Source organism: Leptodactylus fuscus, chromosome 2 (genome assembly GCF_031893055.1).
Source record: "Leptodactylus fuscus isolate aLepFus1 chromosome 2, aLepFus1.hap2, whole genome shotgun sequence".
Classification (NCBI taxonomy): Eukaryota; Metazoa; Chordata; class Amphibia; order Anura; family Leptodactylidae; genus Leptodactylus; species Leptodactylus fuscus.
Genome location: NC_134266.1, coordinates 222,270,610 through 222,295,728, shown reverse-complemented (window position 1 = coordinate 222,295,728; position 25,119 = coordinate 222,270,610). Strand labels below are relative to the sequence as shown.

The 25,119-nt window shown below is 41.1% G+C and overlaps 1 protein-coding gene across 1 annotated transcript; it reads right to left on the bottom strand.

Moving 5' to 3' along the window:
• Nucleotides 1-4,072: 4,072 nt before the first annotated feature.
• LOC142193856 (uridylate-specific endoribonuclease D-like) lies at nucleotides 4,073-24,808 on the bottom strand. Its single transcript, XM_075262868.1, has 7 exons — nucleotides 24,694-24,808; nucleotides 20,843-21,017; nucleotides 18,937-19,139; nucleotides 17,241-17,354; nucleotides 16,844-16,950; nucleotides 7,502-7,644; nucleotides 4,073-4,259 (listed from the first exon to the last, which is right to left on the bottom strand). The coding sequence occupies exons 1-7, from the start codon at nucleotides 24,761-24,763 to the stop codon at nucleotides 4,148-4,150; spliced, it is 924 nt and encodes a 307-aa protein (XP_075118969.1). The 5' UTR covers nucleotides 24,764-24,808; the 3' UTR covers nucleotides 4,073-4,147.
• Nucleotides 24,809-25,119: the final 311 nt, after the last annotated feature.

Here is a 25,119-nt window from a genome sequence, read left to right as displayed (position 1 = left end):
AGTCAGAAAAAATTATTTGCCGTTAGAAAAGAAAATAGTAGACAATGAAATAAGAAAATTAATATACCGTATATACTCGAGTATAAGCCGACCCGAATATGAGCCGACCCCCCTAATTTTACCACAAAAAACTGGGAAAACTTATTGACTCGAGTATAAGCCTAGGGGGAAATGCAGCAGCTACTGGAAAATTTCAAAAATTAAGATGGCCGAGTTCTTGGGTGCAGTAAATGCTGGGGAAGGGGAGGGGGTGTTTTGGTTGTCTGTCTGCCCCTTCCCTGAGCTTGAGGACTGGGTTTTTTACAACCAGTTGGAATTCAGCCTGGCTGAATATAGGGTATCTGCAGTGCTCCTATTAACCCCTTCCAGACGGAATAGAAGCACTGCAGGTACCCTATATTCAGTAGACTGGGCACTTTCAGACACAGGGATATCTAATGTGTATGTGTGTCACAGTCATTTTCTACTTTGAGGGCAGATTCACACTAGCGCCCAATCTCCGTTATGCATAACGGTTTCACCATGGGCAGCAGAAGGCGCTCACTGACAGACACTGAATGTCTGTTTCTGTCCTCTGCCGACAGAAAACGGAAACCTGCATAACGGAGATCAGGTGCTGTGAACCCGCCTTTATATGTATTCTAGGGAAAGGATTTAGAACTTTTATTTATTTTATTATATATATATATATATATATATATATATATATATATATATATATATATATATATTGTTTTAATTTTTTTTTTTTTTTACAATTTTTTTAGCCCCCCCTGGGGGACTTGAACCTCCGGTCATTTGATTGCAAGTCCCATAGACGGCAATACAAGTGTATTGCCGTCTATGGGAGAATCTCTACATTACTATTACGGCTGGTCATAGACCAGCCGTAATAGTAATATAGCGATGACAGGCCTGGAAGCCTTCATTAGGCTCCCGTCTGTCGTCGGAACAGGTCGGCTCCTGCGAGCTCGCTGTGCAGGAGCCGGCCTGGAACTTTAAAGGTATGGGGCAGGCCTAAGGGGGGAGGACATCTCCGGAGGGGGGAGAACATCTCCGGAGGGCACCTCCGCTGTAACACTTATAGCGGAGATGCCATAGCTTATGCCTTCAATCAGAGATCGCAGGCATAAGCTTCAGCATCTCTGCTGTACGCAATACAGCGGAGGTGCCGGTTTCTATGGCGACCGCTCTGCAGAGCGGCGCCATTACATTTACAGACCGGGCATCCAGACACCGGGGCGGGTGCCAGGGCCCACAGCATCACCACGCTCCTTCCAGGAGCGCGGCGATGCTGTACATTAAAATCTGCAGAAGTACTTACGGTACTTCTGCTATCAGGCCAGGAAGCAGCCACACGCCAAGTGCGGGCCTGAGCTTACGTGGCCACGTCACCCGGCGTGTGATGGAGCGGTGGGGGGGGGCGGGCTCTGCTATCCTGGCCTGCTAGCAGAAAATTACCGTAATGACCCGAATATAAGCCGAGGAGCACTTTTTCAGCACAAAAACTGTGCTGGAAAAACTCGGCTTATACTCGAGTATATACGGTACACCTTAACCCCTTAAGGACACAGGGCAGTTTGTATGTTAATGCTCGTCGACTTTTTTCATATTATCCCTCCCCGTCTTCCAAAATTCATACCTTTTTTATTTTTCAGTCGACATAGCTATGTGAGGGCTTATTCTTTGCGTGACGAGATTTATTTTCTTTTGCCTAGCTTTTATTTATGTTTTTTGGGGTTCCATGTGAAATAACCCACAATTCTATCATAATCGTTTGCATTTTGTTTTTACGGCGTTCACTCTACATTAAAGATGACATGGCAGCTTTGTCTAGCGATTGACTTTTATTATGTTTTATTGCTTTTACAAATAAAACGTCACTTTTTGAAATTGAACAATTTCCCTGGGGTCACCATATTCTGATGCCTATAACTTTTTTACTGTACTGTTGACGGAGATATGCCAGGACTCTTTATTTGCAGGACAAGTTGTAATACCAATGTTTGGTATGTATGACTTTTTGATCATTTTTTATTGTTATTTTTTGGGGAAAGTAAAGTGACCAAGATACATTAGTTTGGGCATTACTTTTTTTTTTTGTATTTTTTACGACAGTCACTGTATGGGATATATAACATTATTTTTGGATAGTGGGTACTTATACACACATGGGGATACCTAGCATGGCAAACCCTCGGAACCTGCAATCTTGTCCCTAGACCCCATGGATGCCATGATCGATATTGAACACGGCATCCAGGGAGTTAATCCAGTGGGGTCGGCGTATCTTCCTACTCTGACGGCTGGTCCTGGCCCTTAGCTGTGTAACATGGCATTATAGCGCCGTACTACAACTACTATATGTTCGCGCGATGTAATAGTATGGCGCAGAGCGGGAAAGGGTAAAAAACCAAATGCATTATTCTTCAAACAATTAATAGCACTTGGTCCTAAAAGGGTTAATGTACATTGCAAATTGTATGTTTTTATGAATACAGGGAGAGACTCTAAGTAAAATGTGCAAATGGATTTTCATGGAGAATTTCAGCAACCATTTTATGATCGGGGATGATAAGTGTAAAGTAGATAAGGAACAGGCAACACTACAAATTGATGAATAATAAAAATAATGCATGGGTTTATTCCAACTGCAACTTTTGGTTCTAGATAAACAGAAACTTTCTCAAGCCCTGGATGGTAAGTGTAGTTATATATACAGCTATGTGTATCTATTCTGTACATTAAACATGAGGAGTAAATAACCTATCACACCCCGTATATGAGATTTTCTATGTTAGATATTATTATATAGTTAGACCTATAAATTGGCTTTGTCTGGTGAAACTGGTTCTGCTGCTTCCATTGCTGTACAGTTCTCCCGTCATCATTGACCATTGCAATATATTATGTAACTAAGAGAGTTGCATAATTAATGTTACATCCCTCTTCTATTCAGGTCATTGATATTAATGCTTCACTGTTCCAAAGAAGCATTTATTTATTTTTTAAAAATCACTTTTAATATTCTCAAATAATGGACTTGTTCCTTGGACCAATGTACTGTATTCAAAGGGAATCTGTGAGCACTAAATTTGTTATAATCCCTAATCCCAGCACCTTGTAGGGGTGAATCCTTGGTTTCCAAATATACCTGTTATACAGCTTTTGAGACCCATTTTTATGTAAATTGCCTGACTGAGCCACAAGCTCTATTAGCTTCATATATATATATATATATATATATATATATATATATATATATATATATATATTTAAATATACCACACTGTATGCCGGGACATTCTATGCTTAAAAATAGCACTGGTATATAGAGATAATTCTCTTAAAAATGCAGGGAAAGAAAAAAACTTGCCTGTAACTTTTTAATTATTATTAAATGATTGGAAGATATATATTTTCAGTTTCGGCAATAATTATTTAAAGTGCTCACTAAATGGCGCTATTGTTTATATTAAACAATAACATTCTTGGGTCTAATATTTTTATATAGGTCTGGATACATGTAATTGTACTGTTTTATAAAGAACATGCCCCCTTAAAAGGGCACTCCCACTTTTTCCACATCTTGCCATTCGCGAATCACCTTGTGAAGGGCTTGCTCGGGATGATGTCTCCACAACCCCTGCAGGTCACCTGAACCCACCTACCTGCGATCAAGGACACAGACACTCTACTCTTTGCTGAAGTCCTCTTAGCTGAAGTAGTAGACATGTATACAATTAACACAATAGTCCAATGGCAATAGATAATAGGTTTGAGTTGGAAGGTGCAATTTGGCTTAATGTAAAAGATCGCAGGCTGTGCTCTCAAATTTCACACTTTCACTGTCGCAGGGGATGCTCTGCCCATTACCGGAGAACCCATCCTCTTACCCACAAGTGCCTTCAGTTGTCCGATTCATCAAAGCAGATGATGTTTATGTGGAAAAAAGTAGGCAGTGATGGTAATGTTATGCGAGTGAGAATAACGAAAAATGGTTTGGTCAGAACAAGCATAAAAATGGTCACTGAGGGACAAAACAAAACTCATTTTATTAAGGAGGAGATCTGTAGACATTTACTTAAGGTTTGTTAAAAAGCTTTTGTGCTCCAATCCAATTATGTACATGGATCCAAAAGATGCTTTAAATGTTGGGGTACGAAGATGATAAATATCTTTTGCCACTTCCATAGGATGAATTTGGCCAACTGTATGTTTGGATTTTCAGAGAAGTACCACCCAATTTTACAGTGCACCTAAAAGAAAAGAGATATCAGTAGAGAAGTAATGGAGCAAGTCAACAAATCCAGAAATGAAAGACAGTATTAGGTTCTGTTCACATTGTGTAATACCTTACCTGGAACTAGAAGGCTGGATCAGGAGCCCAGTCAGGGGAAGGTTAATGTAACCAATCTGAGTGTTTGGCTCTATATGAGCCTGCTCTGCACTCTTGTCTGTACCAGTTATTATTTATTGCAACCTGTTGTGCTACCTTAGTCATATTGGACCGTATTATGACCCAGCTTCAATGGTGACTCCCCTCACTCTCCATGAGCACTGCTAGTGTCTAATGTGTCAGATTTCACACAGATATATTTGTCTGCAAATGTCAACATTTGTTTTGGTACATTGTTTTTCACTTATACATGAATGTGGGTTGCAAAGTGCAAAAGGTTAGTGACTCCCCCCCTCCCCCACACATTGACTATTTGGCCCATTGTCAATGTATTAGGAGAAAACAAGAATGTCAGCAATGTCAAATTTACTGATACTCCCTATATTGTCAAGCAGTAATATAAATAGGTCCGGCCTCCTTCAGGAGTTTTGTAATCTAAATCTATTAATTACCATCTTTACAGAATATGTTTATATATTCAATCATTTAAAGGGAGTGTATCATTGGGAAAAGTGTTTTTGAGCTAAACACTAGGGTTGAGTGATCGGGATCAGAAAAAATCCGTTTCCGATCGGTGATCGAGTAAATTTCACGATCGGAAATCCGATCCTGATCTTTTCCAGCGGGATCGAGGTCAGAGGTTATCTCAAGACTGGCTCAACCCTGAAAGTGACGGAAAAGATCGGATTCTGATCGGAGATCGAGCAAATTTCACGATCGCGATCGGGTTCGGCTGGAAAGTGATTGGAAATCGGATTTTAAAATTGATCCTGAAATCTCAAGATCGGCTCAGCCTTACTAAACACATGTCTGAATAGCCTTTAAAAAGGATATTCTACTACTACCTTTACATTTTCAGTTGTCCCTGCCGTTTCTTTATAAACCGCTTTATTTCTTTAATAACGGTTCTGTGAACCTACCCTGTGTTGTTCTCTCAACCCTTCCGTACTATAATTAGAATCCCCAAAATTTTATTTTTTTTTTTCTTAAATGTAGATTGCGAGCCCCACATAGAGCTCACAATGTACATTTTTCCCTATCAGTATGTCTTTTTTTTTTTTGGAATATGGGATGGAAATCCATGCAAACACGGGGAGAACATACAAACTCCTTGCAGATGTTTTTTTTGCCCATGGTGGGATTTGAACACCAGGACTCCAGCGCTGCAAGGCTGCAGTGCTAACCACTGAGCCACTGTGTAGCCCCAGAATCCCCAAAATTTAACCCTCCTCTGTCCCCGCTCCCACATTACCCCACATGATATGATGTCTTTTCAGGCTAACTTTATCTGTCCAAGCTCCATCCACATGTTACAGGACACGACTAGTGATGGCTCATAAAGTTTTGTTTGTGTAATGACAGTAACCTCTATTACAAAATTGTCTGAATACTGTATAAGCAATGCCGCCCCTGCTACCTCTTGTGTCACCCCCTCTACCTCATAGATTGTAAGCTCTTGCGAGCAGGTCCCTCAGTCCCATTGTGTGAAATGACATTCTTTGTTATATATCTGTCTGTATTTGAACCCTACAAATTGTACAGTGCTGCGGAATATGTTGGCACTATATAAATAAAATTTATTATTATTATATTATTATAAACAGTGACTTCCACTTCATTATATTTAGATGCTTAACCCCTTAAGGACACAGCCCAAAAGTATGTTAAGGACCAGGCCTGTTTTTTCAAAATTGACATGTGTCACTTTAAATGGCAATAACTTTGAGACGCTTTAACTTACACAAGTGATTTTGAGAATGTTTTCTCGTAACACATTATACTTCATGTTAGTGGTAAACACTAATCAATATTTTTGTATTTACTTATTAAAAAAATAGGAAATTTGATGGAAATTTGGAAAAAATTGCAATTTTCAAAATGTGAAATTCTCTGCTTTTCAGGCAGATAGTCATACCACCCAAATACATGAATAAATATTATCTCCCATATCTCTGCTTTATATCGGCATCATATTTTGATTGTATTTTAATTTATTTTGAACGTTACAAGGCTTACAAGTGTAACAGCGATTTTCCAGATTTACAAGAAATGTAACTGTTTTTTTTGTTTGTTTGTTTTACACACTTTATTATTTTTTTTAAAAAAACTTTTTTACATTTGTGCTGTAAGCACACTAGAACCAGCGATCAGAGAGGATCACTGGTTCTATACTAACTATAGACTTGTAATACACGTGTATTGCAGTCTATAGAGGAAGCTAGCTATGCAGATGCATAGACTAGCTTCCACTCGTCCTGGCATCCAAGGGGTTAACCCTCCCCCCATCGGAGCTCGCTCCGATGGGGGGAGGGATTAAGGAGCAGCGTATAGCTGTAAATTACAGCTCACACAGACTCCTGATGCTGCCGGCAGACTGCTTTATAGCCCGGCCAAACCCCTAGGGTGCCATGATCACTATGGATCATGGCACCTTAAGGGTTAAACAGCGGGGGTCGGTGCAATCACCGTCCCTGCTGCTACAGGGGAAGCCTGGCTGTCAGATACAGCCGGCCTCCCGTGGAGATTGCACGGGCTCTGCTTCTGAGCCCGTGCAATCTCAATCACGTACAGGTACGTGGGAATGCGGGAACTAACCACATTCCCTGACGTACAGGTACGTGATTTAGCGTTAAGGGGTTAAAGGAAGTCTACCACTTTCCCCAAGTATGTTCAACTGCTAACACCAAATGAAAGAGCACATTGCAGTGATAACTCCATACCTCTGTTATGTATGTCTCTAGATTTGGAGAAAAATATCTTTAAAGTCTTTTGCAAATGAGGCCGGTGGAGGGTCAGGAGCTGTTATAGAAGTGGAGAATCAACTCTAACTGTAATCTTACTCTTACTCAGGGTTCTGAGTGGTAAGAGCAGTGCTATATAGGGAGCTTAGGCCCGCCTCCAGTGCACTAACCAATTTGCATAAGACTTCAAAGTTGATTTTATCTAAATCTACAAAAGTGACATACATAACAGAGATATGTTATTTACCACTCTGGAAAGTGATGGTAAAAGTTTAGTATGCTTGGGTGAGGTGGTAGACTCCTGTCAGTACTAACTGGGCAGGTTAAATACGTATCATTTATATTATAAAAAAATACTTACATTCTATCTGGGCGAGTGACATAGCAAAGTGTGTACATGGCCATGTCAAACTCAGGACTGGATCCCACAAAGAAGGAGCCAAGCGTTTTCAAGTAGGTGGACCACTTAAACTGTAAGGCGAAAACATCCGGATAACTGGTCCACTGTGGAAAGACAAACAAAAGTAGCAAAAATGACATAAAAGAAGAAAAACATTGTCTGTTTCTAGTCTAGTTTATTGCATGGAAATTTACTGTTGGGATTAATTATCTGTATTATCAGTTACCTTGTGCGGTACAGGAATATATCATCCATGTGCCCCATTCAGGATTATAATCACAAATTATAACATGATGGCATCACCTTCCCACTGGGATTTCATTAATAACATCTTCTATGTGACTATAGATTATTGTAGTGACAGTAGTGATTTTACAACTGTGAAACCGGCAGCTGCATTGTGATGGCAGCTCTCGTAAATGTGTGCTTTTGCTGCCAAACAATTTTCACACTTTAGACAAATACAAGTAAAATTTTTAGACTCCTAGACCAATATTTTCTAAAAGTAGAAACTTACTTGCATCCCCGTCCACCTCCTGTTGTATTCACATTACACACTTAGCGTGTACACCGGTAAGTTCCCAATTTACACTCTAAGTGTATCCATTGGATTCTATAGCCAGAAGAAAGCTAAAATATTTTGATCAAAATGTTAACCAAGAACCTCATTTTCATGTATTTTATATAGAGTAGATATTTGTTGGTGGTAAAAGAACATTGATGCAAATTTGTTTGGGGTGTGTTTGCATTTTTATTGCAGCCACAGCAACCCGCCCCTGTACATAGTTCATATTGCTTGGTAGTGCTGAGCATTTTTTGTGCATTTTTTATATTGTACATTTGGGGGTGTAGGTGACTCCACATTGGTCATGCATGCCCCCATCTGCCCATTGGCTGGTTTTAATTAGAGCATAATATGACTGAACAACACTCCCCTTAAATCATTTAGAGGCACGGGTATAACCCCCAGGGTATCAGTTGCTTTGAAGCACAGCTAAGGGGGCAATTTCCACTGAGACACTAGGAGGCATTAAGTGTTAACTATGGTAAACCAAATGTGCCCTCATTACTTTTGGGGTGACATCATTAGTATTACTTTCTTCAATATGCTGTGATGCTACAGTGGGCATTATCCCTGTACTGTGACATCACTGTGTACATTATCTGTGTAATCTGACATCACTGTGAACATCTACTGTGAGATGGCTGTGTTTATGTTCCCTGTTCTGTGACATCACTGTGTGCATTATCCATGTGTTGTGACATAATTGTGTGCGTTATCCCTGTACTGTGACATCACTGTGTTTATGTTCCCTGTAGTGTGACATGACTGTGTACATTATTCCTGTACTGTGACATCACTGTGCTTATCATAAGAAGCTGATTTTCATGAATTTTACCTAGACTAGGAATTAGAAGTAATACTCTTAGTGCTAGCAGAGTTGCAATTTTTTTTGTATTTGCATTTCTATTGCAGCCATGGCAACGTGCACCTTCACATATTGTTCATATTGTTTGGCAGTGCTGACTATTTTTTGTATGAAAGCTAAAAGAGTATACATTTAATCCCCATTGGGTTGGTATACTGTACATTTATATGTCACAAAATAAATGGTATGGTAAACAACTATGTTATTCCATACACTGGGAAAAAAAAAATTACCGTATTTTTCGGACTATAAGACGCACTTTTTTCCCCCCAAATTTCGGAGGAAAATGAGGGTGCGTCTTATAGTCTGAATGTGGGTGGAGGAGTGGGTTTGCAGCCTGGCCGCGCTACTGCCACGGCTGGTTTTCTTCAGCGGCAGGAGCGTGACAATACTGCAGGCCCCGGCAGCTAAGACACTCCCCGGCATCCGCCGGTCTATTACAGCAGATGCCGGGGACTGTCTTAGCTGCCGGGGCCTGCAGATTGCCGCGCTACTGCCGCTGAAGAAAACCAGCGGTGGCAGTAGCGCGGTCATGCTGCAAATCCACTCCTCCTCCACAGGTCCCGGCAGTCAGTTAGCCCCCCCACCCACCCACCCCCACCGGCCCCATACCTTTAGTGATGCAGGCCGGCTCCTGCACGGCGAGGCCGCAGGAGCCGACCTGTTCCGATGACAGCCGGGAGCCTAATGAAGGCTCCGAGGCTTGACATAGATATACATTACTATCGCGGCTGGTCTATGACCCTCCGCGATAGTAATGTATAGAATCTCCCATAGACGGCAATACACTTATTGCCGTCTATGGGACTTGCAATCAAATGATTGCAGGTTCAAGCCCCCTAGGCGGGGGATATTAAAATACAGGTAGTCCTCGGGTTCCGACGGTCTCGGGTTACGACGTTTCGTGGTTATGACAGCTCCCTTGTAACAGAAAACTGCCAGCACTCCCAGCTAGCAAGGACTAGCCTGCGGAAAATCAATGCTGGCAGCTTGCTGTTACAAGTAAGCTTGTAAAATAAAACCCTGAAACAGAATGTGAAACTTACCGTACGGTGCAGGGTGGGCGGGCGGGCATTCAGGCCTCCTCTTTCTCCGATGTCCTGACCACTTCCTCCGGCGCTCGTGAACTGTTAATGGCCAGGGCACATGCGCAGTATCATCATGCTTCTATTACGGCTACTGCGCATGCGCCCAGGCCATTATCAGCTTGCGAGCGCCGGAGGAGGACGGAACATCGGAGGAAGAGGAGGCCTGAATGCCCGCCCGCCCGCCCACCCTGCATCGTACGGTAAGTTTCACATTCTGTTTCAGGGTTTTATTTTAAAGGGGGGGGGGGGGGTTGATCCGTTCCTACGCGGTGTACGTCGGTATGGTAGGTTTCCGACTTACGTCGAAATTCGGTTTACGACGCCGCGCAAGAACGGATCAACGTCGTAAGTCGAGGACTACCTGTAGTAAAAAAAAAAAAAATAATAATAATAATAATAAAATAAATAAAAGTTCACCTCCTTTCCCTAGAATACATATAAAAGTATAACATTACTGTGAAACATACACATTAGGTATTCCTGTGTCTGAAAATGCCCGGTCTACTAATATTTTTATGTACAGTGAACGTCAAAATCAAAAGTGCTAAACCGCTGGGTTTTTCTCTCTGTTTTGCCTCTGAATTAAATAAAAGGTGATCTAAGCAATAAACATTTCCCAAAATAGTATATCTAAAAAGTACACCTGGCCCCACAAAAAAAACGCCCTATACATCCCCGTACAGCTGCAGGGTCACCTGTCAATGTGGCCTTGCAGCTGTTCCAAAACTACAACTCCCATATATTAAATATTTTACCATTTTTTGCCTGAAAATTTTTTTTCCCTATTTTTCTCCTCTAAAACCTGGGTGCGTCTTATAGTCCGAAAAATACGGTTCTTTTATAAAGTAAACTGTGTGTTATACGTAATGTGCTGTGCTCTCAGTAGTGCACCTACAATATCTAAGTGTACTGTCTAAGCTCTAACTAGCGGCTGTAAGCAGGAGCTGGGACCGGTACGGCCGCAGGCCCGCGAACCCCACAAACATCATTACCATTATAATCGGGAGTCTTTTCAGACCCCTGAGTATAATGATCGGAAGGCCAGGAGAGGTGATATTAAGGTAAAAAAACACTGTTACTTACCTCTCCTGGCTCCAGAAGGCTTTAGGCCTATGTAACATCTCTGCCTGTTCGGGCCTCTGCGCCACCCTCTGCTCGCATGCTGCGGCGCCGGAGGCGTGTGCAGTTTGACAATCTGCTTAAGGTTTTTAGTTGCACTGTGTGAACACGGCTCTAGTCCTTAATTGGATTTGCACCACACCCGTCTTCTGCCAAGGTTGCCTCTGTTCATTAAGTGGTTAATCTGTCTTGCCTGTGATTGACAGCCTTTCTTCCTGTCAGGTTCTGGGCGGGTTCTTCCTTCCCTATTTAGTCTTGGCTCACAGTCACACTGGTGCCGGTTATTGCCCTTGCTTTCTGGTATCGCTTGCTGTTATTTACTTGTATGCTAATCCTTGACCTCTGGCTTTCCTACTGACTATTCTCTTGACTCCGATTTGGAACTGCATCGCTCTCTTGTTACCGAACCCTGGCTACCTGACCTCCCTTTGTTGTTGTATGTCTTGTCTGCGTTTTGTGTTTCACGTATTCAGGGAGGGATTGTCCTCGTGGTTGTCGCCTATCACCTAGGATAGGGTCTGGCAATAGGAAGGGAAAGCGGGGGGCTTCAGTTTAGGGCTCACTGTCCCTTGTGCCCCTCCCTCCAGGGGGGTTCACCAGCAGCTTCTGGGGAATTATCATCTGGCTATTCCCTAACAGCCTATTTGTTGATGTCTCAGACATCACCTGGGCTGGGCTTGCGTCCTTATGTGTCGTGACACAAGCCCAGCTCAAGTGACGTCTCTTTCATCATGGCCGACATCAGCAGGGAGTACACCAGAACTCAGGAGAGGTAAGTAACAGTGTTTTTTATGTTTGTATCCTCCTCTGGCTCTCTTATACCCCTTATTATACTCTGGGGTCTGAAAAGATCCCAGGGTATAATAATTGTTCATGGGTGATCCACAATGGGGCATAATACTGTGTTAAGGGCCCATATGGGACATAATACTGTGTACAGGGGCCACTATGGAGCATAATACTGTATGCAGGGGCTACTATGGGGCATAATACTGTCTACAGGGGCCATTCCTTGTCGGCATCTTTGGGAGGGGGGGGGCATGCCAAAAGTACACCATGAGGCCCCACCATTCCTAGTTATGCCACTGCCACCCACATGTATATGACCGCTTTTTTAAAGCCCACACAAAGTCTGAAGAGACCCTAGAGTGTAACGCGATGGCCATTATAGTTCTCTTGAGATGAATCTCCATTTGGTTGGTTTGGTAAAAAACAAAAAATTTGGAATATTCGAGTTGAAGCCATCTCGGGTATGAGTCAGGTTGGCGATCTCTAGTTGTGCCATGTTATACATGGGAAGCGCTCAGTGTAATTTCTCCACTATCTTATTAATTAAAGGGTTTGGCCACTTTCAGACCAATATTGAGAAACAAATGTTATTGTTTGTACAATGAAAGAATATACAATTTTCCAATATACTTTCTGTATCAATTCCTCACGGTTTTCTAGATTTCGGCTTGCTGTCATTCATTCTGTTACTTCTAGTGGATAAAAGTCTGACCATGGTCATGTGATTTACAGTCCATGGTCATGTGATTTACAGTCCATGGTCATGTGATGTACAGACTGTAGTCATGTGATATACAGTCCATGGTCATGTGATGAGCACACAGGTGCACAGTTCATTACCGGGCAGATGTCTGATTACTGTGGTGTGACTATAACGAGCTGTGCACCTGTGTACTCATCACATGACCATTGACTGTATATCACATGACTACAGTCTGTACATCACATGACCATGGACTGTAAATCACATGACCATGGACTGTAAATCACATGACCATGGTCAGAGTTTCATCCACTAGAGGTAAACAGAATGAATAACAGTAAGCAAAGATCTAAAAAAAAACTTTGAGAGATTGATATTGGAAAATTGTACAACTTCTTATTATACAAACATTTATATAAACATTTGTCTCTCAATATTGGTCTGAAAGTGGCCAACCCCTTTAAGATTTAACTTTAATCTCCATTAATAACAAGCAGAACTGTTAATAAGAAGTTGCTCTCGCGATTTGGAAATGTCTAGTTAAAGTGTTGACTGTGATTCAATTAACCATGTTCAATTAGCGCCACATAGTGGTGCTTGTGCTAACTACATTCATAGAACAATAGGAATCAATTTTTGTGCCAGTTCTGAGTCACTGTTTGTACATCTGTAATGTCCCACAATCTTGTATTCCTTATACACTGGCGCATCATTGCTGTCTAGGAACAATTATCCAGTCACTTAGATGCAAATCAGGCTAGTTACTATTAATTCACAATTAGCACACAATTAATGAAGGAAACAAATGGTATCTAAGGACTTGTTTGCATAATCACTTTAAAGGTTCACGCACCCATCTGTATGATTGGATGTCAATAGAGAAAGAAGGAAACACTTTACAAAGATGTTTTCCTTTTTTGTTGAGAAACTACTTCAGATCTTGGAATGTGTCTTGAGAAAATGATGCATTATTTAATGCTAAACATATTTTTTAAGAAAGTATGCTGACATCAATGTGTCATAGACAATGGTCTGCAGTAGATCCTATTGACTTCTATGGGAGTTTCTGTGCATGCTCAGTGACCTAAGCGGAGGGGAGAAGATAGAAACTGTGAAATCACCTATTGTAGCTGGTGGATTCTGTGACTTATCTACATATACATTATATCTATGATCAACAGTGTGCTGATAAGTGAAAGGGATGCAGCACAAGAAATCTACAGAAATCAGGAAGTCTCTGCATATTGTTTGGCTTAGTGGCCAGAGTAAAAACTACAGGATTGTTAGTTAGGCTTGTCAGCATAGGAGATGAATGGACCAGAGACTAGTATGCACAATTTTGAGCCCCAGTGTAGAAGAAGGACATAACTGAACGAAAGAGAGTGCAAAAAAGGAAGACCAAGATTATTAGGGAATAGGTGGATTAGAGTACAGAGACAGGTTAACAAATTTGGGATTATTCAGTTTAGAAAAAAGACGTCTACGGGGAGATCTAATAACAATGTACAAATACATGAAGGGACAATACAAAGAACTTTCTAATGATCTTTTTACTCCTAGGCAAGTGACAGTGACAAGGTGACATCCTCTACGTCTGAAGGAGAGAAGGTTTCACCAGAAACATAGAAGGGGATTCTTCACAGTAAGAACAGCGAGGCTCTGGAACTCTCTGCCCCAGGAAGTGGTGATGGTGGATTCATTGAACAACTTCAAAGTATTCCTGGATGCCATTCTTGAATAGAAAAATACTACAGGTTATGGGTTCTAGATTTTGATTAGTGGAAGGTTTTATACTGACTGCCAGACTGGAGTTGGAAAATCATTTTTCCCACTGAAATGGGTTAATTGGCATGAGCCTCATGGGTTTTTTTTTTTTTTACCTTCCCCTGGATCAAAACTGCAGGGGATTGTAGAGTTATAGGTTGGACTTGATGGACTGATGTCTTCATCCAACCTCATTTATTATGTAACTATGTAACTATACAAGAATGCATTAATGGTAAAACCCAAGGGTGGTATATTTGGCCACATAAAGTTTCCCATCTAATTATGTGGGAAAAATACAACATGAAATATGGAGAAGAGCACTAAATCATATCAATGCTATCAGAAGAAAGTTGTAGCGTGTCACATGTGGTCTCACCACTGGGGTAAAATTGAGGAAGTATTTTTAATGGATATTGAACACATTATACCTCATGTACGTAAAAGACCCTTGGGATATACAAATCTTACAAAAGGAGGCAAAATGGATCTGTAAACTTAAAACAGTGGCCCTGAGGAGTTAAATGAACGTTTAATATATATCTGCTTCCGCTAAGGCCTACTGGTTGGAGCTTATCACTCACCGCGCTGGCCCTGAGGTATATGACTAATTATGAAACCATGGAGCCTTGTGTGACAAATGTCCTTCTGATGTAATTGTACATATTAAGTAGATGTGTCTCTAGAACATGTCATCTGTCCTTATCATGTCACTAACCCAACTCTCTATTACAAGTAAGGTGAGTATACCAGTAAGATGAGCTTGATACTACTTTTACCGTCTCCGTCAGGGTACATCCATGATCGCCCTTGGATTTATTATTATCGCATTCCATTTACTATCCCTATATACCTCTATGCCAGTATTTGACTCTATGTTGCGTTAGAATTGAACAGAATACTGATGTGAAGAAGCCATGCCTCCTATTTTACCACTCGCAGACACTATTCAGCATCTCTTTGAGGATGTTGGAAGATCCTCGCTCCCTATTGATGTCAAATGCCAGCCCTACGCCGCTTGTTGGACTAGGAGGTGTGGGGGTTCCCAAGTGATGTGGCAGGCACTGATTGGGGGGTCCAGGGGTAATATCTCCCTGAGGGCAGAGTACTCCACTTAAGTCAGCAGAGATTTGGCATGGTACTGGCCCACATGGCTATTAGATAATGCTTAACCATAATTAATCTAATTTCAGTCCTTTTCCTTATTATACTTAACCTGTCCATGGATTCCCTGTTGATCAATCGAGGTAACATATATGAACAGAACTGGACAGACAGGATAGGTCTAGGTTATTATTTGATATCCTGGGGATAGACAGTTGTGATTTGATGAGGCTTAAACTAGCCCTGTGGCAAGTGAATATTTACCCAATGGGAGGCGACCAATAATCGCTGGTGTTCTCCTGCGTCAGGTGTAATGTGCTCATTGTCTAGTGGAATTGATACATGGTCTAAACAGGACTGGTGTAAATAATATCCAGCTATTATTGTAAGGAGAGTAATGTGAGCTGGTTGCATGATTAACCCCTCATGTGGCCTCACAGTACTTCTGTCCTCCAGGAATGTATTAGAAGGTCTGAACAGTGACCTATGGCATGCTGTGTAGCTATTAAACATGAATATTTTTAATAAATATTATTAAAAGTTATATTTTAGGAACCTCCTATTTTTCCTTTGATAGGTAACATTAGGCTTGGGTTAACATAAATTCAATGTTTAAAGTACTGCTATACTTATATTTATAACAACTGTTCATAAATTTATACTATAGGTGAATGTAAAAAACTTTCCAAGATATTTTATTAAAGAGACATGCTCTTCTGCTCTTATCAGACTGTTTTCTTCCTCCTTCGCGTCACTCAGACTCTTATCTCGAATAGCATCCATATCCAGCCTTACACACAGAAGTCTATGGAGAAGATGGAGTCATTTATTTAATGCCTCGTTCTGTACAGTGAGTCCATTACCTTTCAATACATAGCAGAGTCAAAAGAGCTACAACGTGTATTTTAGAAACAACATGTAGCAGAGCTTAGCTTGGGAACATTATTAATGTCGGGAAGGGGTTAACACTGTCATCACTACATAGAATGAAGCAATAAATCCATCTGTCCTCTCTATAGACTTCTGTGTGTGAGTTGGATACCAAGATGGAGGCTTATGTAACCACACAGACTGAGTGAAGATAAGGAGGAGAGAAGCCTAATAAGTGGGGAAAGAAAAAGATTTCCTTCATAAAATATATTACAAAGTTTCCAATATTCACCTGCATTATTCATTTAGGACAAGTTGTTTTATAATAGGAGGTATATGGTAAGTATGAATACAGGAAATAAATCATAAAATATCTACCTAAAAAACGAAATCATAATCCTACACAGCTCCCCAGTGACGGATGTATGACACCTACCGGCCCATCTGAACTGTAGCTGAGATAGTTCATTTCCCCAGCCTTCTCCAGCAGATAGAGAGTCACCCAGTTGTGTAATCCTGCTATCTTTCCTTTATGGATTTCACCTGCATACAGAGAACATTGTTAATTCCTAATAACTGACGGCATCAGTAAAGGTTCAGTAAAATAAGATGGATTTAATGCTTCCCTGAGTCAGAAAACTTTGGTTTTCCAGATAGTAGGAAAACTTGTCTTCATTACAATACCTACTCCTGCGAATATCTGCACTTCATCCTTATTTTCACTTTTCACCACCTTCCTACATAAACTCATTAGCAAACTTTCCATATCTTGTCATTCTCTTGACACCCGTCATTGTTATTGGGTTTCAATGTGCTTAGAATTTTTATCTTACCATGGAAGACATGTTCAAAGCCTGAGGAGTCCAAGGATCCTTTTGAGCGGGTGTATAATCCAAACCACATTTCCCGCAGATCATTCTCAAAGCATTCATCTGATTTGTAATAACCTGGACATCAAAACAGTATATCAGATAATCCACAAAGTGGCACAAAGAGACATCCATTGTTATTCTGTAACATAGAGAGCCTATTCAGATTTCAGCATCCATAAAAGTCAAGAAAGTCAAAGTCTCAAATTTAGGTCCCAAGCACATGACCATAGATTGTTTCAGTACATTATATGTATTTACAGATCTGCAGTTATGACACATGGACACGTTCTTTTCTATGACCCCATGCACACATTAGGAGCTTTGTAGCTGTGCGCCTGGGCCGTGAAATATGGAGCAGGTCCTATTCTAATAGCAGGAGTTATTCTTCCCTGAGTAAGCCAGAGAAGCGGGCAAAATGCGTTGGGTAATGCGTTGGTTAATGCGTTAGGAGTATTTCAGCTGCAATAGGTAGGCCACAGTACTTTCAATTATATGTCACAGATACTGTGTTATATATGTATCATATATTGTAAACTAGCCCCATGATATCAGAATATTAGAAACGTGGATTCATATAGTCATTGAAGGCATAATAATATTAATGTGTGGTATTAGCAGTTGACTAATTCCTTTTGGGGTCAATGTCAGTTGCACATCAAGGAGTTTTCCCTGGAGTATTCCCATAATTAGAGATGGAGATGTTTCCCCTCCACACATATATAGGTCATGTTTTAATAGTATTTATGTATATAGTAGTTGGTTGTTATAGGAGCCACAATTGATATTAGACATTGTGAGAAGGTGACAGGCAGAGTGCTGGAGTCCTGGTATATCTCCCCCAGATTCCTGACTTTTGTGTGGTCCATAGTGGGTCTTGAGTAGGCCTCAGTCCAGGGTGGGTCCTGAGGCTCGTTACTAGGCTATGAAAGGTTTCAGAGCCTGCACTTCAGGGCAGATCCTGGGAGAGAGAGGAAGTGCCTGGGTCTGTCCTGACATTGTGAGTCTGCTGAGACGGTATTGTGGTTTTTTTTGGTTGATTTGTGTGGCTGGTAGTAAGCCCCACATACAGTTAGTATTTATAGTTTAGTTAGGGGGCGTTCACACTACCGTCGGTGTCCGACAGGTAGTGTCCGCTCCTAGTGTCCGCTCAAAATCTGGCACGGACATTAGAAGCGGACACTAGCTGTGTCCGTGACACCTGTCATTTATTTAAATGGGCATCGGGTGCGTTCTTTTGCACTCCGAGCCCTTCCTTCCCTGACCGACGGTAGTGTCAACGCCCCCTTAGTGCTCAGACGAGCAGGATTTTGTTTCATACCGTTGTCTGTTTTGTCTGACATTAAGGCTGTATTTTATTTTGCTCATCTTTGTGTCTGACCTGAAGGTTTATTTATTTTGTTTTGTTTCTTTTTCTTCTTTTTTTTTTTTTTTTTTTTGGGGGGGGGGGGGAAGGTATTCTCCTCAGTATAGAAAAAGCAGAGGTTTCAATGGATAAGTGACAGTTTACACTGAGCCATACCCACAAACCGATACAACAATCTGCTCAGCTCCTCCTGCTCTGTAACATGCTGCCTGTAATTTAGGTTGCATTTCCATGCCACAGGCTCTCTTTAAATTTTTCTTGTTGCACAACCATTAGAGCAAAGCCTTGGTTTACCTTTGGATATTAAGAATATGGAAAGTTTTCTCATTATAGTAGTCTGGAATATTTCCTTTATAAAGGCATTTTGTTCTCGGATCTCTTCATTGGTGACATTTTCCGCAGTTCCTGTTTTCTGGACATAATTATCCAGCAAAGAGATGAGTCGGGCAAATGTTGGACGGGTGAAGAGTTTCGCTTCATTGACGTAACTGAAAAGCCTAAGAATTAGAAATAAGACTTTGACTCGTGAAGCTATAAAGTCCAGTCACAAATATACAACGTACAAACAAGTATTCAATCTATCTATTAACTATTACTATGACAGTAAGGTTTTACATATATAATATACTGCAGAATTCAGCTCCATGCTGACTGTACATTTCTAATAGCTGTCAGATAATTGCCCATCCGGCCCAAAGTTCTTCCACCTGATCCTCCATACGTAGGTCCTCTTAGCTCAGCATGTGTTCTCAATGGAGACAGGGGAAACCAGAACCATATGGTAGTGGCTTTTTACCCTGAGCACAAAGAATCTCACGTGTGGAAATACATCATGCTGGATCCTCCTTTCCCCAAACATAATTTGTGGCACCGCTATACACATGAACAGATTAGCCAAACCCTATAAAATGGGCAACATTAAAGGGGCTCTATCATTAGATTTTACGGTTTTAAGATAAACATATGCCTGAATAGCCTTTAAAAAGGCTATTTAGGTGCTGCTAATCATTTTTAAACACCCCCCCCCCCCCCCGTTTTTCTGAATTACCGTTAAAATGTATATACAAATCAGTCCTACTGTGCACGGAGGACGGTCCATGCACCCCATACCCCGCGTCATAGCTTGTTCACACCCTCCTCTCTTCTTTGACTTCCTCCTCCTTGCGATTCACAGCCTCCAGCCCAGCGGTTTCGATCAAAATCTCGCGCATGCACAGTAGCGCTCCCACCAGAGCGCTACAGCGTATTCTCCAGCGCCATTTTCCTGTAGAGAACATTGCGACCGTACTGGGCATGTGCAGCACGCTCGCGTAGTTCTCAGCGGAACTGAGCAGTTCTCTACACAAAAATGGAGAGGGAGTGTGCGGGAGTGTCCCCAGTAGACGTGGGGAAGTGGGGGGGACGGAATGCCCACTGTGCACGGTAGGACTGATTTGCATATACATTTTAATGGTAATTCAGAAAAATGGGGGGGGTTCAATAATGATTAGCAGCACCTGAATAGCCTTTTTAAAGGCTATTCAGGCATATGTTTAGCTCAAATCACTAAAAACTAATGATAGAGCCCCCTTAATCTAATGTGTATAGCTAGCTCTACACGGATACGGTAGGCTAGGTTGCAAAGTGACACTGGTAGGATCTAAGTATATAATGGTAATACAGCATCTGATGAAACATGCTAGCGTGTTTTTTACATTGGAATCATATGGATTGTAACAATACAAAAAAAAATCTGTATGCCTTTATGAGAAATGCAGAAATACAACAGGGTTCTGTACTATGTCCCTGTACAATATATGTATTATTCTTCCATAATGAAAGAAATAATTGCCCTCAAACATAGGCTATTGTTAGTGGCTGTAAGCTAAGCTTCACATGAATGAATCTATTATGCTCCTTCCCCTCCGGTGCACAACATTGAATTTATACCGTAAAAACCAGATGAATATGAGTTATTCTAAGTATAATATTATGTATATATATAATTTAGCTTTATATGTGTCATGTCTTTTCTGTTGATATATTTTTCTCAAATATGTTATCATGCGATACTTTCATATAGGCTAGTGTATAAGACAGTGGGACTGTTCATGCCATGTTATGATAGGAAGTAATGTAGAACATGGATAACATCATACAATAACATAATTAGTGTGTATAATATAAAGAACTAGAACTTGTCACTATGTTGTCAGCTTACTTTTGCTTAGAAAAGTCTGTCCCGTTGCCGGTCTCATTGCTGAACACCTTGTGCTGAATATTGAGGATAATGTCGCCACTGTCCGCTCGGTTGACATCATGCTTATACAGCTGCTCAGACACATCCTGAATCTCATTATTAGTTACCGCAAACTGTGATGTTGGAGGAGATTTCGCTGTCACCCAAGGGATAAAAGTGTTATTGACACAGAACTCGCTTCCAAAAGTAGTAGATCTACAAACTCATACAGCAGACTATCTACTGAGCCAAAATGTGGTCAAGGATACTCAGTAGAATAGTTATAGGACACCGGACCAGCAATCTATGGATACCAAAACCATTATGAGACGGCCTGGGTGCAGTACTACTAAGTACTTATTGCATAACACCGGACCAGCAATCTATGGATACCAGAACCATGAGATGGGCTGGGTGCAGTACTACTAAGTACTTATTGCATAGCACCGGACTAGCAATCTATCCAGAACCATTATGAGACGGCCTGGGTGCAGTACCACTAAGTACTTATTGCATAACACCGGACCAGCAATCTATGGATACCAGAACCATGAGATGGGCTGGGTGCAGTACTACTAAGTACTTATTGCATAACACCGGACCAGCAATCTATGGATACCAGAACCATGAGATGGGCTGGGTGCAGTACCACTAAATACTCATTGCATATTTATACATATGCAATGGCATCAGTCTTTGCTGGGTCAACCACACCCAGAGTGCAGCCATGCTTTCCCACAGGGTATCTATAGAGATATGTATTCATTGTTTTAATAATGGAAATTGTATGACTGGATAGTCCGAGGTATTCAGCTATGGCAGCTGAGAGGCACACACCTGCCCATCAGGGGGGCACAGTACAGACCATTCCTCTCATTTCTTCCATGCTCATTTTTAATAAGTTGAGGATGTAAAACAAGTGACGTGTAAATAGCAAATACTTGTCATCTCCTCATATTACTTCATTTCAGCAAGTGTGGCTGGAGAAGCAATGTGGGAACATGGAGCTGGTATGTTGTGATGCTCGGGACAGATCGGTGAAGGTCAGATGTTGTTTGTACATGGCTTGTTAATGTACGTGCCCAATTCTGGGCTTATATTATGTGCAAGGTTAAACCAATAATATTACATTTGCTTTTTCTGTTCTCCCATACTGGCTGGATTTTGTCTCTGCTCCATTAAAGGGGTTGTGCATGCGCTGTACAGGGCCTATACAGAAGAGGAGCCAGGGAGCCTAGTAATGGCAAGTGCTGTATGTACAGAGATATTCGCCTCTACAAACAATGCTTCCTTATGACTCTATACATACAGCGTTTGGTAAATAAAACCTCTGTATACTTCTTATGAAATATCCATTTATTGGAAATGGGAACAATGGACTGTGTATATTAAAGAAAAAATATTGCTCTTCCTTAACTCTACCCTCACAATATACAATATATAATATATAATAAGTATATATTTTACAATATTTTAGGGTTTTGTTTCTTTTTCTATGTATTATATATATATGAGGTTACTTCCTTCTGTGATCCCCATTCTTATGAAATGTGAGGCATAACCAGAAAAAGTAAAGGCATCATATAAATACATGGCATCCATATTGTAATACAGCCATATGTATAATTTCTACACATAGTGGTATTAATCAGCCTGACTGAGAGGGAATTCCTGGAGATTTACTTAATGTGAATCAGGGGCGAACCTGCCCCTTTCGCCGCCCGAGGCGAACTACAGAAAGCCGCCCCCCCCTCCCCCGCCGGAGGAGGGGGCGGAGCGGAGGGGGCGGAGCGGGGGCATGGCAAAGTGCAAGGGGCGGGGCTTAGCGTCATTCGCCGGCAGAGAGCAGGCCTCCCCAAACCACCGCTCGGTGCTAAGGTAAGGCTTAGGTAACCAAAAATGCTGCCCTCCCTGAGGCCCTGGCATAATGCCGCCTGAAGCGGTCGCCTCATGGGAGGTGCGACGCTGATGTGAATGTGTCACCAGCAAATTACCCGTTTTGTTACACCAAGTTTTTATGTGAAACATATTTTTGAAGAATTTTTGATTTTCATGTATCTATGGATTAAAAAAAGGAGCTTTGAGTGATTTTCACTCTGACCACTGAGCCTAATAATAGACAACCACATGTTAATTCTGTAGAGCAGGAATAGGGAACGTACGGCTCTCCAGCTGTTCCAAAACTACAACTTCCAGCTTGCATACTTGCTCTGCTGTTCTTGGAACTCCCATGAAAGTGAATGGAGCATGTTGGGAGTTGTAGTTTTACAGCAGCTGGAGAGCCGAAGGTTCCCTATTCCTGCTGTAGAGGTTTCTTTGTAGCGGTAACCTCATGTACATCACTGACAGGATTACAGTGGATAATACTGCTATAGATAATACAACTTAGCCAACATTGCATCAGATACTGACAATAGATAATTTCACAGCTTATCTACTCCATTCACAGAGCATGTATAGAAAAACCTCCTATTAACTTCAATGACTCGGCTCCAGACTATTGCTGCCTATGGTCATGTGAGTGCTGAAAATCAGTTCACTAAATGCTTTTCTAGTGAATCACATTCACACTTTGCAGAAAAATACGCACAGCAGAAATGCTGCGATTTCCAAAACCGTTGCAGTTTTAGAAATCGCAGCATGTCAATTATATCTACGGAAACGCTGGATGTTTCCCTATAGGTATAATGGAAGCAGAAAGTCCGTATAGGAAACCTCTGCGAACTTTCTGAGAAAAATGCTGCAGGAAAAATCGTGTTTCATTTCCGCCATGGTTTTTCCCGCATTGCTTTTTCGCTGTGGCCTGCTACATGAGGCCTTAGCCTAACAGTGCAGAGGAGAAGCTCAGGCAAGGTGGCAGACCCCATCAAAATGTACAGAAAATAAAAAAAATATACAGGCAGAAAATAAAAACAAAAAAATCATATATTTTTCCAGTTTTAATTAATAAAAACAAATATTGGCAATATATTCTTTTAAAATGAACTTGTCGCACAGAAAATCTGTAGTCATTCTGCTATAGAGCAGGAGAAGCTGAGCATATGGATATATAGTTTTGTGTGAAAAGATTCAAGATAACTTGTCATTTATCCATTTACATCTGGATTCAGGATAACTTATCACTCATTCATTCATTCATTCATTCATTCATTCATTCATTCATGTCTTTACTGTTTCTATACCTGGAAAAAGTTTCCTAGTCATAGTCCTATCGTGACTGGCAGCTATCGCTGTATGCATGGTTGTAGAGGGGAGGCTGTCAGTCACTAGTAGGATCTCCCTTATAACTAGATGACTGTCTTTGAGCATAGAACAAGAAAAGATGTAAATGACAAGTTATACTGAATCTTTTGGGACAAATCTGCTCAGCTCCTCCTTTATCATGCTGCCTGCATTATCTTGAACTTTAAGGCGCATAAAATATACTACAGTATTATGTCGCTTTCATGACGCCATAATACACTGCATTTCTCATCTGTAATGTGGACACAATAACCAGAGATTTCATGGTTGTACTAAGCAGCTCGGACACAGATGCTACCCTGCCGCTCTACGCCCCTGATTCCATCTCACTTCCTGATGTACAAGATTTGCTTTTATCACTTGTTAAATGAATGTATAAAGCTGAACGACTATTTATTATAGACATCATTTTACTTGATGGTGCTTGATGCATACAAAGGAAGCTCTGTAGTGTTTCCATGGCTTACATCATGTCGCTTTGCTCACAGTATTATTGACAGGAAAATGACAAACATATACTTATTATTAAATAGATAAAATCTATACAATTTACAACACTTCACAAAGAAGTAATATTACTGTATTCTCACCTGATGTCGGCGGTTTAGCTCTACAAATTACGCATGGTAAAAGCCACAGGAGAACAAAAGTGCTCTTCATGGTGAAGAATCTGCAACTAAAATCCTTTCCACTTCGCTGCAGCCACATGTCTTTTATAGACCTCTTGTCTCAGTGACCTCATGGGGCAGGCACATACACAACACTAACCCTGTGTGTCCCAAAAGCTTTGCACACAGATGCCAAAATAGAGGAACATCTAGTCTAGTCTATAACAACACAGGAGAATCTGCTAACACTTGTCATCTTCATTTTGTTTCTTATTTTACAAGATTTTGTGTGTTGCTTCACGTATTGTACGATAGTTTTTTTTACATTTTGTAGACAGTTGCAAACTGAGACATGAAAGAAGTGATTCTCTCTGGTTTTACATTATTTCCACAATGAAACCTAACTTA

Coding starts and splice junctions, on each gene's coding strand:
- LOC142193856 (XM_075262868.1), bottom strand. CDS start 24,763: ATGAAGAGCACTTTTGTTCTCCTGTGGCTTTTACCATGCGTAATTTGT. Junction 19,140..20,842: donor ACAGACTTTTCTAAGCAAAA/GTAAGCTGACAA, acceptor TCTAATTCTTAG/GCTTTTCAGTTACGTCAATG. Junction 7,645..16,843: donor GCTACAGTTCAGATGGGCCG/GTAGGTGTCATA, acceptor GTCTTTCCACAG/TGGACCAGTTATCCGGATGT.